The sequence below is a fragment of the Athene cunicularia genome (assembly GCF_003259725.1).
Source record: "Athene cunicularia isolate RWA chromosome 4 unlocalized genomic scaffold, athCun1 chr4_part1, whole genome shotgun sequence".
Classification (NCBI taxonomy): Eukaryota; Metazoa; Chordata; class Aves; order Strigiformes; family Strigidae; genus Athene; species Athene cunicularia.
The window spans coordinates 12,834,201-12,846,771 of NW_020799098.1; the positions used below are offsets into that span (position 1 = coordinate 12,834,201).

A 12,571-nucleotide genomic window follows, 5' to 3' on the forward strand; every position below is an offset into this window, starting at 1 on the left:
TGGTATCTATGCAATCAGCTATTTTTCAAACATCAAGAAAATAAACTAAAGACTGTTTCTGTAGGAAATTTTAACACTACCAGTCTTTTCCATCAAAGAGGAAAACAACTCTGCAATTCACTTTGGGTAGTAAGTGATTGAGTGCCAAACGCTCACCACAAGTCTTTTAAACACCAGTGGTTCAAATCAGTCCATTGGTTTCATCTCAGTAACTCTATTACTTCTTTACAAAACTGAAGGTGTTATTAAAACCAAAGACTTACAAACACACACTCCCCCCCCCCCCAAAAAAAAAAAAAAAAAAAATCCACACAGCATCATGGTTAGATTGCCTTAAAAATATATTATGATTGTGTTATCTGCTGAAATCCATAAATAATTAAAGGCCAGATTATGCTTTATATAAACCAAATGGGACCTATCTTGAAATATATTCCTGTTGGTTTGACTTTAGCTGCTTCTGGAGTAACAAACTGTGAAAGGGCTCAGAACCAGGCTTTAAATTAGGATATATTAATTCAAATTGCACTGTCAGTAGTATTCAAAAGTGCAAAAAACTTAAAATAGAAATAGAATTTATTCTGATTTCATTTTAAGTTATTTTAAATAGAAAGAGAAGCTAGAAAATCCTTGAAGGACAGCAGATTGACACACACTGAGTGCCAAAAATGGTTGCTTCCAATCAGAAAGTATGAGACAGTTTTGGTTTTTTTTAATGTAATCCAATAATTTCACAGAGCAGTCTTATCTTTGTACAAAATTGTATGAAAAAAGAAATAGATGTATTAGTTAATTGTGTCATCAAAAATGTGAAACCGTTTTTTGCTTTGAGTTGCATTGCAGTACTGTACTAAACTGGGGGTCTTCTAACTTGAGTCAGAATATTCTTAGATGGAGCTCAGTTTTGCAGAGTAAAACAAACCATCACTTCAGTTCTAGATCTGAATATAATACATCTGTGGAATGCTTATGACATCGAAATTCCAGCTCTAAATAGTTGGAATATAACTGGAAATATTTTAACGGTTTTCTTTAAACTATAGCGTTTACTCTTATGACCACATTGGATTATCCATCGGTAATAAAAGCAGAAATTACCACTTTATTTGCACATTTTACTAGAAGGCATAGGACAATCCTTTAGGACAAAACAGGTATAACTCAAACTGACCTCTATGTGTCACTTCCATAAAGAAGAATTCGCTGTAGATGTGGTGCCTCAGGCACATTTTTCATGGACATGAAGGAAAAGTCAGAAGCAGTGATGTCTTCTTTCATCCTGAAATGTCAAAATATAAACATAGCTTAGAATCAACCAAACTAATTTCCTTCCCTATTTTTTTTTTTTTTTTCCCTCACCTGAAGGGCCAATTTCTTACTGCTTATAGATCAAACAGAGCTATAGTGGATGCCATTCCTCCATGAGTTGTCCCTGCTCTCTTGTAGTTAGGACACCTTTTTCACACTGGGATAGTAGCTGGTTTACAAATCCATAGGGTTGGATGTCACCATATCTATAAGATCCTATTGGTTTAGCTATTTGGAATACATTGATGTTTGCTGTTTTTCTCTGAAAAACTTAATTAAAAATAAAAATTTGTTAATACATTAATTGCCAGTGTGAAGTAGGAACCTGAGATTTGCCACTTGATATACTATGGATGTCCAGGTAAAGCTTGGATAAATCTAGCAGTTATTCTTCTCCCTTTTGCTGTGTAATCTGTTTATAGACCATCTATTTTTCACCCAAGGAGAATTATTAAGGTTTAATGTTTGTCTGGGAAGGTTCTTGGGAAAGGAAGAAAGGGAGGGAGATGTTACGCTCAGTGTACCTCATTGATAAGCATGAGGAGGTGTTGTCTTAAAATTGTCCTCTTTGGCACTTTGCCATATATCAGAGAGGACAAATTAAAGACAATACCTCCTCTGCCATGTTGCCTTGTGCCAGAGAGGCTGGCTTGGCCAAACACTCACAGCTTTTATCACACAATTCAGAAAGTAGGTAGAAGTATTACTGCTAAGGTTACTTACACAGTAATAATTGGGGAGTCTCCGCTCATTTTACATCCAAATCTGTATAGATACGATTTATTTTAAATCTGAGCCATTAAGGTGCTAGCAAAGTTCATCCCCAGGTACTTACATACAGCTATACATGAAGAGAAATACATAGGACAACCAGTGATTATTTTTTTTTTTTAATTTGGTAATTACTGATGCTTGCAGTTGAGAAATGATCTGTTTTTCTCTTCAACACAGATTACTGTTGATACTGCATTTTTTATATTTATGAATTGCTCTTAAAAGCAACTGATATCGCAGCTTTCTAACTGTAATCTATATTCACCAAGCACATCATTACTAGGTTAATCATAGTTGACCTGTGGTATTGATCTGTCATGCAGGAGTGAACGCTGAATCTGAATTTCAAGGCATCATTTCTGCTATAATGACAACATCACAATAAACTGTAATTTCCCACAGATGACATGCATGACAGAACAGACATCATTTTAGTAATTTCTGTATGTTTATTTTACAATGTTTCCTTACGTATGTTTTCTGCATATTTAGCCTTCAGATCAAACCACACCCACTTTACTAACTGCCTTAGTGATGCTTCTTGTCTGAATAAGTGATGATAGCAGGACTGATGTTTAATACCTACAAAATATGAAAGGTCTGAAAGGTCTGCTTCCTTTGTCTTAAATGAGGTGTGATTGAGGTTGCACTCAAGTTAAGAGCAACTGTATGCCTTAAAACAATATTAGAATCAAGTAAACTCTTAGCTGAGGTTTGAATGCTAAATCCTCTCATCTGAAATCCTGAATACCCTGTGTTTCTTAGGAAAAGCCAGTGGGAGCTGAGGAAAGGCAAGTCTAAAAAAGGAAGTGTGAAGTTTGTTATAGAAGTGAAGATTGAATGTGTTTTCATATGCACAATTCATGCATATATCTTGATAATTACACAAAAATTTGCGATTTAAATATTAGAAGGTAAAATATTCTAAATTTAATGCTAAATAAATATTGCATGATGCTTTTTTTCTTTTTTTTTCTCTCTCTCTTTTATTTTTTTTTCCCCCACAGGTAATGAGTCTAGGCCGCTAAGGAGTCAATTTTAAGGTGTTGAATTTGTTTTGTCTTCTGAGTTCACATAGACTTAGAATAGCCATTTTGTGTAGATATAAGGCTAATGTGGCTTTAATTATTGTTTTTCCCGAATGAAAGCAATAGGACTGTTGATATTCTTCTGTTGGATATCAATGTATGATGTAGTTTTACTATAGCATAAATTAAAATACTCTCAGTGTTAAAAAAAAGTCATTTACTAGTAAATATGAAGCTATATCTTCATGTATGTATAGTCATTCAGTATCAGCTTATAACAAATAATTAAGCTAAATGCATTTATATGCATTTCTTTATTACTACTAAGACCAATGTGACTGAGTACACGTTAACTTTCATGCTGGGAAATGCATCAGTGCAGCTGCTAAAAGATTCGTTCTCCTCAAAAAAACAAATAAAGAAACTACAAATGCATAATAAAGATTAACAAGAACAATTCTCCTACTTCAGTAACTATTAATTGGATTATCATGGTTGAGACGGCAGGACACAGAAAGGAATGAAACTTTTACCTGCTATGTTAAGAAAGACCTTGGTGAGATTCAGAGAGGTATGGTATATCCAAACTGATCCACTATTTATCATGTTCAACTGGCTGAAATTTATATTGTTTTCAATCATAGAGCAAACCAAAATGACATCTGAAATAGCTTAAGGTAATGCTGTTACAGTGCGCTTACTTGTTTCCTTATGACCATTATGCAAAATCACATTCTAGGAATATGGGACTAAAGGGAATATTTTGATTCCTGAACCCAGAACCCTTAAGAGTAGCAGATCCAACAGCTTGAGTAGATGCATGTGGCAGTTACTTATGCAAATTGTAAACACAGTAGAGGCTTTTAAACAGCTGTTAAAATGCATTAGATTTCAAAAAAAATCAAGAAAATAATATATTTATTTTCATAAAGGAACTTTATCCCTCAGCTTAGTGATTTGAATAACAGCTAAAGGCAAGTCAGTTTATATTCATCTTTGTTTAAATTTATACATTTAACACAGTTAAGCTGTTCACATTATTGAAGATCTTACATACCTGTGTCTTAATAGTGTTGAGAAGCTGCTTAAAATGATGATATAATGAATCAGTACAGATTCTTCCTTTTGTCAGATTTCACTTGCTAAATTTTACTGCAGAATGAGATATGTTCTTCATCATAAGATGTCTTCAAAGATTCAAAACACAGGTCATGTCTGATACAGCCCATCCATGGTGCTTATCCTGTAAATATACATCAACCTGAGCCTTTCCAGCATTTCAGAGCCAAGGCTCTAAGCAGCTTAGCAAATCCTTCTTTGTCTGCTTTGTGCTAAAATTATCACATTGTTTTCTTGGATTTACTCATGAATGTAAATCCAATAAGAATGTGTTGCAGGAACTATTAAAGTGATTTCTAAACTCCTGATTAGTACATTCTTGTGTTTTCACAACTACACTAGCATGGCAAGGAGCATATTTTGCAGCCAGCTAAGTCGATCTTGATGTTGCTGTCAGTAAAACAGTATGTTTATTTGGATGGGCTCTTTACTTACACACTTGCCTAGGAAACAAGAGCATCAGTTCTGCAGCTTGACACCTATGTGAAGGATAATGTGGTCAGTGTTTTCTGGTAGATGAAATTTGTCACAGAAGTTCCTTCCCTGGTAGCATTTTCTCCATTTGTCAAAGCTTCAAAGGATTTGAAGCCATCCAAGGTGTTGCTTGAGGACTGTGAATAACTGGCTAATGCTGTGAATAAATTGGAGAGGACAGAAGGCTTGAATGAAGAAGTCCACGTCATCTAGTCCTATCCAATGATGAACAGAAAGCACTGGAATCCTCAGAATCTGTGTTTGCTACTAAAAAGGTAGCTGGGAGATTGGTACCATGTAATTGTAGAGAGACATGGTCCATTTCTCATTAGAATTTGAGGTATCATGAAAGAAAAAATAAAACAAATGAGGAAATAGGCACATTTTGGTTGGTAGGTGGGGGAAATTTGGACCTAGTATCTTAGACTAGTAGGGCACTTAATTACATCTCAGATCTATTTTCTTTGTTTGTAATGCTGAAGTTCCTCCCATGCCAAATGCTCAAAATGATGACAAATCATTACTGGGCTGATTTATTACCTCCAGCAGAAAAATGATAACTCTGAAACTGCAATTCAGAGCCCACTGAGCTTGGTGGAAGGATTTCCATCTATTTCAGCACTCCTTTACAACCAGTGCTATATTAATGGAAACAGTACTTAATGTAGATGGATTGCTATTATAACACAGGCTGGGCACACATACTTCATGTGTACTGTGAGGGAATGCAATTAAATTTCCTGTTTTTTTTTTAATAGAGCAATTTTTTTCATTTTGGCTAAACCCTTCAGTGATGTTAAGTAATGGCAGGGCAATAGTGTTATTTCCACTATTAGCCTCATTATTTGTATTTCTTTGCTCCATAATGCAAGATGAATTTTCTAGGCCTGTGTTACTGGAATTTATCTGTTAGTGAAAGTAGAGTAATATTTCCAGACACACATCTACCACCTTGCATTTCACCTAAATTTTGATTCCTCAGATATCCCAGAGATGTGCCTTTCAACCCTAAGATTGTGATATAGTCACAGGAGACAGACCATGCTAAAAATTACAGAAATTTCCCTTTTGAAATCAGTACCTAGCTGGTACTGATGCCACTCTGGTAATGCGGTAATATCATTCCATTGGATGTGGCCTCTAAGTTGAATGATCTGCAAGTAACCAATTGCCTTTAATTCCGTTTTTAAAGTTGTATCATTCCTTTCTTTGTACCTTTGTGCAAGGGATTCATGACAGTAATGAATTTGCATCTAGGGTTATCTACACTTTTACTGAGTTTGGATGTATTTGGAAAACAACCGTTATCTCTAGGGAAATTATCCAGCTGTCAGGAAAGAGCTGTAGGTGCAGACACCTGAACTGGTACCGTGTAGACCAGCTCAGGCAGCATACTACCTATAGAGCAATGCTTCATGCAGCCTTGGAGACTCCCTTCTGGAGGAATGTCCAAACATCTGGGAGTAATAATGTTGTGTAGTCCCATCTTGGTGTTTCAGCCCTCTGTTACCTCAGAAAGGAAGATCTGACTGTCTTAATTTCCCTACCAGTACTGGAAGATACACACTAAAGACACTCACCATCCAAATGTACCAAAGTGAAGTAGTTGCTTAAATGGATACTTGCACTTCAAGAAATGTATCCTGTTTCCCAGAAAGAGGACCTTCCCATTGTGAGGTGAAAGGAAATGAGGGTTATGAGTGTTTAGGAGGAATTTTCTGCACATTAGGAATCTTCTGCTGAGAAAAATGTTTAATTTCCTACTTCTGGGCAGTTTGAGAGCCCTTTGTGTTTGGGAGCTCTCCAAGCATTGAACTGAAGAGGAGAGGAAATGACTGATGGTAAACCCCTTTTACAGCTCTGTGTTGTGGTAAATAGTGCCATGTTAGGAGTACTTTATCAGACTTTCAGTCACACGCCTGTATTTGCACTATAGACTTCCAAAGGAAATATATGCTTTATCTGCCTCAACTTTCTGGATGTTCTCTCTCTTACCTAATTGTTAGCATTTTTAGGCTGTCCATCAGGATTAGCTGTGCCACCTACCTCTGTATATATAATGTGTATGTAACTACTATTAAGAAAAAAATATAATGGAACTTAGAAGTCGGTTCAAATTGCAGTGAAGTAATGAGTACGGCATACATTGTACGTCTTTAGCATCTTGGTTCTGTAGCTGTCTGGAAAGGCAAAGGTGTTTCCCAGGTGAGCCTCACTCCTAGCAGGGCTGAAGCGTAGCTTGGCGGGCAGAGCCATCTGCTGTTAGCTCAGCACAGCAGGACGGCCGCCCAGCCGCTCCTGCTTTCTGGCCGCTTACAAGCTCTTCCTCAGAAGTGGCAGGAAACCTCATTGCTAGCGGAGGGATGTTTTATCAAACATCTGCCATACTGAGATGGATGGCTGTCCAGCCCTCTTTCCAAACCTTGGGAGAGCTCCTTGTGGTTGAAGGTAGTAACACAGAGTAGTCACAAATCTCCCCATCCCTCCTCCAGAAGATTTGTGAGGTTTTATTTGCTATTGTAATAAATTAAATGGCAAACTAGTATTTGTGATTTTGGCGGGTTGGTTTTGAATGCAGGCCAGGTGGACAGTGTTAAGGATCCACGTCCCTAATGTCTGTTCTCTTTTCTTTCGTGGCTGCATTCTCACTGCACTCTTTTTGTCTGACTGTGGCTCTTTGTTTGCCTACAGTAATTCCTTTGTATGGCCTCACGGTTTGACAACACTGTTATTCTCATGAATCCTGTCAGTCCCCAAAAGGTGCTCTCATGTGACTGAGGGCCAGCTATTAACTGTAGGAACACAGGAACTGCTAGAACCCCGTGTAACATTGCTCTATTTTGTCCCTAATCCTTGCTCTGACTGTGACCAGTGCTAGGGTGTTTAAAGGCAACAAACACTGTGCTGCTTTTAGGTTGTCTTCCCTCCCTTTTTAAAAAAGAAAATAAAAGAACAGCCTGTAGCTTTCTCCTTAACCAAGACTTATCAATGTTTTGAGAGCAAGATACAATAGATTTTGTTGCCTCCTTGCATAGTTTTTTGTGCAGTTGAAAATGCACTGGATTTACCCTGCAAGGTTCCTATGAACCTTGTCAAAGATAGAGATGAATGCATCTTTTATAGCACAACTGTTACAACTCTATATGACATACTAGGAAAAGCTTGGCTTACTGATCATCCACTTATGCCCTCCAGCATTAAAGTAAGTAGACTTTCTTGGTAACAAAATAGTTCCGCATTGTTGTAAAAGTTATGCTTTTGCAAATGTAAACAAATCAGAATTCATTGAAAGCATCCAATCAAATGTTGAAATCCTGAGAGTGAATCCACAGCTTCTTGACTGCTAAATCTTGCAAATAAAAGGAACAGTAGATAAAGATGTACATGCTTATACTGAATCTCAAGCAGTCCTGCCTTTGGTCTTAATATGTGTAATTTTTGTGTAATTTCCTTCTTGGTAGTTTAATATAACCTTTGACTGAGGAACATCTCTTACTACTTCTAGAAGGCACTTTTTTGTTAAAGCTAGGATTATTGCATGTAGCTTACATGTATTTTTTAAAGTCATATTTTGGAAATTGTTATCTTTGATCAAGATAATGCTGTAAATGGGGATAGGTATAATGGGGGGAAATAATTATTTTTATCTGTTAAATACTACATGCAGATGTAAACTCAGTATTTACAGATGCTCTTTTCCTGTCAATATACTGCATATATATGTATATATTTTTAAGGCTATCTCTGTAGTCAAATGGAAAGAAATTAGTTAAATCAGACTTTTTAGGAAATATAAATAGCTGAGCTAGGCAGGTTATCTTCCAGTGCTGACCCTGTGCAGTCAGAGGATAGTGATGGGAATAGCTACACCCACTTGATCCTCCCGGATAATCCTCCCTACAATACTCCAGGGGAAAGCAATTAAACAACTAGAAGTAAATGACCCCAAGCTTTGCTACCTGATGGAATATTCCGGTCCATGGTTGTGTTTTAGAACAATTCTGACCTGTCTAGGTTTTAATTTTTAATTTCTGTAGTAAAGAAGTTGGTTACAAAATGTTACTCATTTGCAGTGTTAAGTCTTCTGTCATTGCAATTTTCACTCGTATAAGGGGAATACTAGGTATTTAAACACCAGTCACCTCTCTTCAACATATTAACCTGAGGTGGTAAGTCTGGAACAGGTTTGCTTATACACATGCATACATGTAAATATCTGCCCTACAGACTATATCCACCTGGTAGATGTCTGCCTTTCTGACAAAAATCTAGTTTTGAGGATATTTTGTAGATTTTCACTGCTAAGAAATTCAACCCTATGCAGAGTATTCCCTTATAATTGCTAGATTATCTTGCATTTAAACTGATTTTTATGAAAGGTTATATTTCCTCACCTTAAAACTATTCTCTAGATTTTGTTTCACAAATTTTGATAGTTATGATGGGTTATGGGTGAGAATTAGAGAACAGAAACTTTTTTTTTTTTTTTTTTTTTTTTTCTTTTTTTAGCTATTCTGAATAGCTGGAGAGAATAGCTGAATAGCTGTAATCTTTTGAAAAGATTAAAAATTCATAAGGGAATAATAACATCTCAATTTTTACTTAATTAACATAATTCCCAAATCTGAAAATTGCTGTCTTATCCTAATTAACATGTTCTTTTATAAAAGGATACTTATTGTAAACCCTGAGGTGAGAAAGCCACCAGATGTTTGGGGGCTTTTTTATTTTCCTTTTTTCTGGAGGAGAATTCTCAGCAGATATTGAAAAAATATCTTACATGATAAAACTTGAAGGTGAAAATGGTATTTTAAAACATTCCTTCTCTCCACTTATCTCACCGTGGTCAAATTTTGTCACAGAACATAGCAGGACTCCCAGAGATTTGAAGTCTGTCACTCAGCTCTGGGATATAGATTTAAATAGGAATTAGCATAACTAAAGTGAGAGAAACAGGAGTGTATCCTGATGGACCAGAGATCTCAGAGGTGATTACATCTGCCTGCTTCTCATCCCATGGCTTTTTACAGTGATCGTAATATTCCTGGTACATAGAGTATATGAAGATAATCACTGGTGAGATAGCCTTGTCTTGAGCAGGGAGTAGATGAAGTATAAATCAATTCAAGTGTAATATAGGAAAAGCAAAATTAATACAGCTGTGCTTGGGGCATTTGTTACTGTCAGAAAAGCTGCATGCACTTGTGTCACATGAAGGTAATCTGATTTGTGCTTTTATATTATCTGTGGAAATCTCTGAACATTTCAGCATGATACAGTGGAGGTTTTGGTTGACTTATTCTGACTGCATAATATTCAAACCAGTTATTTAAGCATTTTGGTTTTGGTTGTTTGTTGTTTGGTTTTTGGTTTTTTGTTTTTTTGTTTTTTTTTTTTAAACTAGCAGCAACAGTAACAAAGCTGTTGTTGTGAGCTGTGGGCAGTATTTGTGTGGAGAGTAGTATTAGAGTAGGTGATATTTTTTCTTCCAAAGTTCATGAACTGCTAATAACTTTAGCTATAGGAGGCCAGGCAGAGGTCAGGTAGTTAATCCCCAAAAAACCTGATAGTATAAAGTTGCTCCTTGATTACCACTGGCTGTTAGTAGGAGATTCCAGGCTTCCACCTATAAAAAAATAATTTATGAACCTACTTTATCTGTAACAAGTACAATATACTAAAAGTGTAATTAAATGCATCTTCTTAATGTAGAAGCCCAGAATTTATTTTTTTTTTAGCATAACTTACAGAAATGAAACAAGGGAACAGAAGTAAGATAGAATATGTAGATCCAACAGCAGTCATATTTTTGGAGATCCTTTGTGGAACAGAACAAGGAAAATCCTTAAAATTACAGAGCACTACACTAAAGGAAACGTTCCCTCTGACTCTGGTGAGAGGTGGCTCTGGTAATAGGATGGAGATAAATCTCTGGATGGTGTTTTGGTGATGAACTGAAAATCTGTGTGCTCTGTTTTTCTGGTATAGCATGACTATGCCAGAAGCATAGTTATGTTTTATAGGAAATGAAAACAGGGAGTTGAAATGTAATAATATAATCTGCTGACTGTCTAAGTAAATAGAAAAACTTCTAGCAGTTGCAGAGAAAATAGTGTTCTACTTCTAAGAATTTTGGTGCTAATTGGAATTGTCTGTGTGTATATGTTAAAATTATGATTAATGAGTAGACTTGCTGATCTAAATGCGCAGCTTGTTTAAAATGCCGTGGTTTCATGGAAGCATGGAGCAATCGTGCCATGGACAGGTCTAATATAACTGTAAAGGAAGTGTTACATTAATAATGGACGTTTTTTTCTCTTACTTTTTAATCTACTCTTTTTTTTTGATGTATATACTTTTAAAATTAGATATAATAATGTCTATTTTGTTTTTTCTCTTCCAGCGAATTCGAGAACTAGAAGATAAAATAGAACTTCAAAAGAGGCAACTCAAAGAAATTGAGGAAAAGGTAAATAAATGCTTGAGTGATGCCAATGGATTTTTTTTCCATACTAATTTATTTTCCTGTGTTGCATTGACATTAATAGTACTTAACCTAATATAACAAAATCTCCTTTAAAACAAGACAAAATTTGAATTTAATATATTACTGCATGAAATGAAGCTCTGTCCCTAATCTGCTAAAAATCATTTGCTATCTGGATTTTCTATCAAGTACAGAAAGGAACGAAGGGGTCTGAAAAGATGCTAGATTAGAAGGGGAAAGATTTACTGTTGTTTAGATCAGGAAACAACAAAGATTTGTCTCTGACAGAATCGCTTAGCTCAGCCCTGTTCTTTGGATAACATTGTTTTGCAAAATGAGGTGCATGTGACGAACACTACAAACAAAAAATATTTCTTGCTTTAAGATGGACACAAGTTTCAAATTAATAGGCTGGATCCAGATTTTCTCCTCTTTTGAAGAAGCTCTGATTGAGGCTTAAGGCAGCAAATGTGTCTGGGTCACTGTGGTCCAGAGCAAGAGCCAGCATGATCTTCCTGGACTGTGGGCTCAAGTGTCTTCCAGCTCTGTGGAGTTTAGGCTGTTCTGCAGGGCATGAGCTGACAACAGGGCTTTCTCTAAGCCCTGGCAAAACGGTTTAGTTATGTTGCTTTTGCTAAACTAATGCCTAGATCCCAAGATGAGTCACATTATCTCATGTTCATTTTCTCTGGTACATATGGGTACCTAATCCTACATTAACTTGCTGCTGGGCTGAATAGAGAAGTTTTCGGTGGAGCTTTCAGTCATTGGTTTTGTTTTTTTTTTTTCTTCTGGGATCAGAGGAACAAAAGGAAAGCTTTTGGAGGACTCTGAATGGAAGCTGGAAGATGTTAGTAGGGTTTGCAGAACTGAGAGAGGCTTTGGGGGCAGCTTGTAGGATGTGGGAAAGTTTCATCCTCACCCTTCACTAATCTCACTGTCCCTTCATCTGCTCTCAGGATGTAGCTGTCCTCCCCGTGTCACCCTCTAGGGGTACTGCACTTCTAGCAGCTACTACAATTCCCTCAGCCGCTTCCTTGGCCCCTTCTGCTCCCACAGTAGTTGTCTGCCCTCTGAGGTACCTCATCCTGCACTTTTTGAACTGTGATATCCAGCTGGGTTTGTGGAAGAGGCAGAAGAAGAGCTGTGAGAAGCTGGGCTGTCTCCAGCTGTTGCTAATAGTCACTTTGCATCACCCCCACTACTTCCTGGCTGGGGCTAGTCTGTCTGCATCCATTGGGAAGGCAGTGGTCCCCATTTCCACTATCAGAGAAACACAGGCAGTAGCCACCCCTCAAAGGGCTTAATCACAAGCTTATCAGAACGCTGGTAATAAGTTAAAATGAATAATGCTCTCTTTGCCTTAATGTTACATTACCTG

The 12,571-nt window shown here is 36.8% G+C and overlaps 1 protein-coding gene and 1 long non-coding RNA gene across 4 annotated transcripts in view; one reads left to right on the forward strand and one right to left on the reverse strand.

Moving 5' to 3' along the window:
- Positions 1-4,385, reverse strand: part of LOC113479051 — a 29,153-nt gene extending 24,768 nt beyond the window's left edge. For all 3 annotated transcript variants that reach the window (XR_003398196.1, XR_003398198.1, XR_003398197.1), the window contains exons 1-2: positions 4,168-4,385; positions 1,172-1,279 (exon numbers count right to left, since the gene is read on the reverse strand). This is a non-coding gene — a long non-coding RNA (uncharacterized LOC113479051). The remainder of the gene's footprint in view (positions 1-1,171; positions 1,280-4,167) is intronic.
- JAKMIP1 (janus kinase and microtubule interacting protein 1) overlaps positions 1-12,571 on the forward strand; it is a 146,676-nt gene that overhangs the window by 130,967 nt on the left and 3,138 nt on the right. Inside the window, exon 22 of the mRNA XM_026846680.1 lies at positions 11,107-11,172. Coding sequence (XP_026702481.1) covers positions 11,107-11,172 — 66 coding nt within the window. The remainder of the gene's footprint in view (positions 1-11,106; positions 11,173-12,571) is intronic.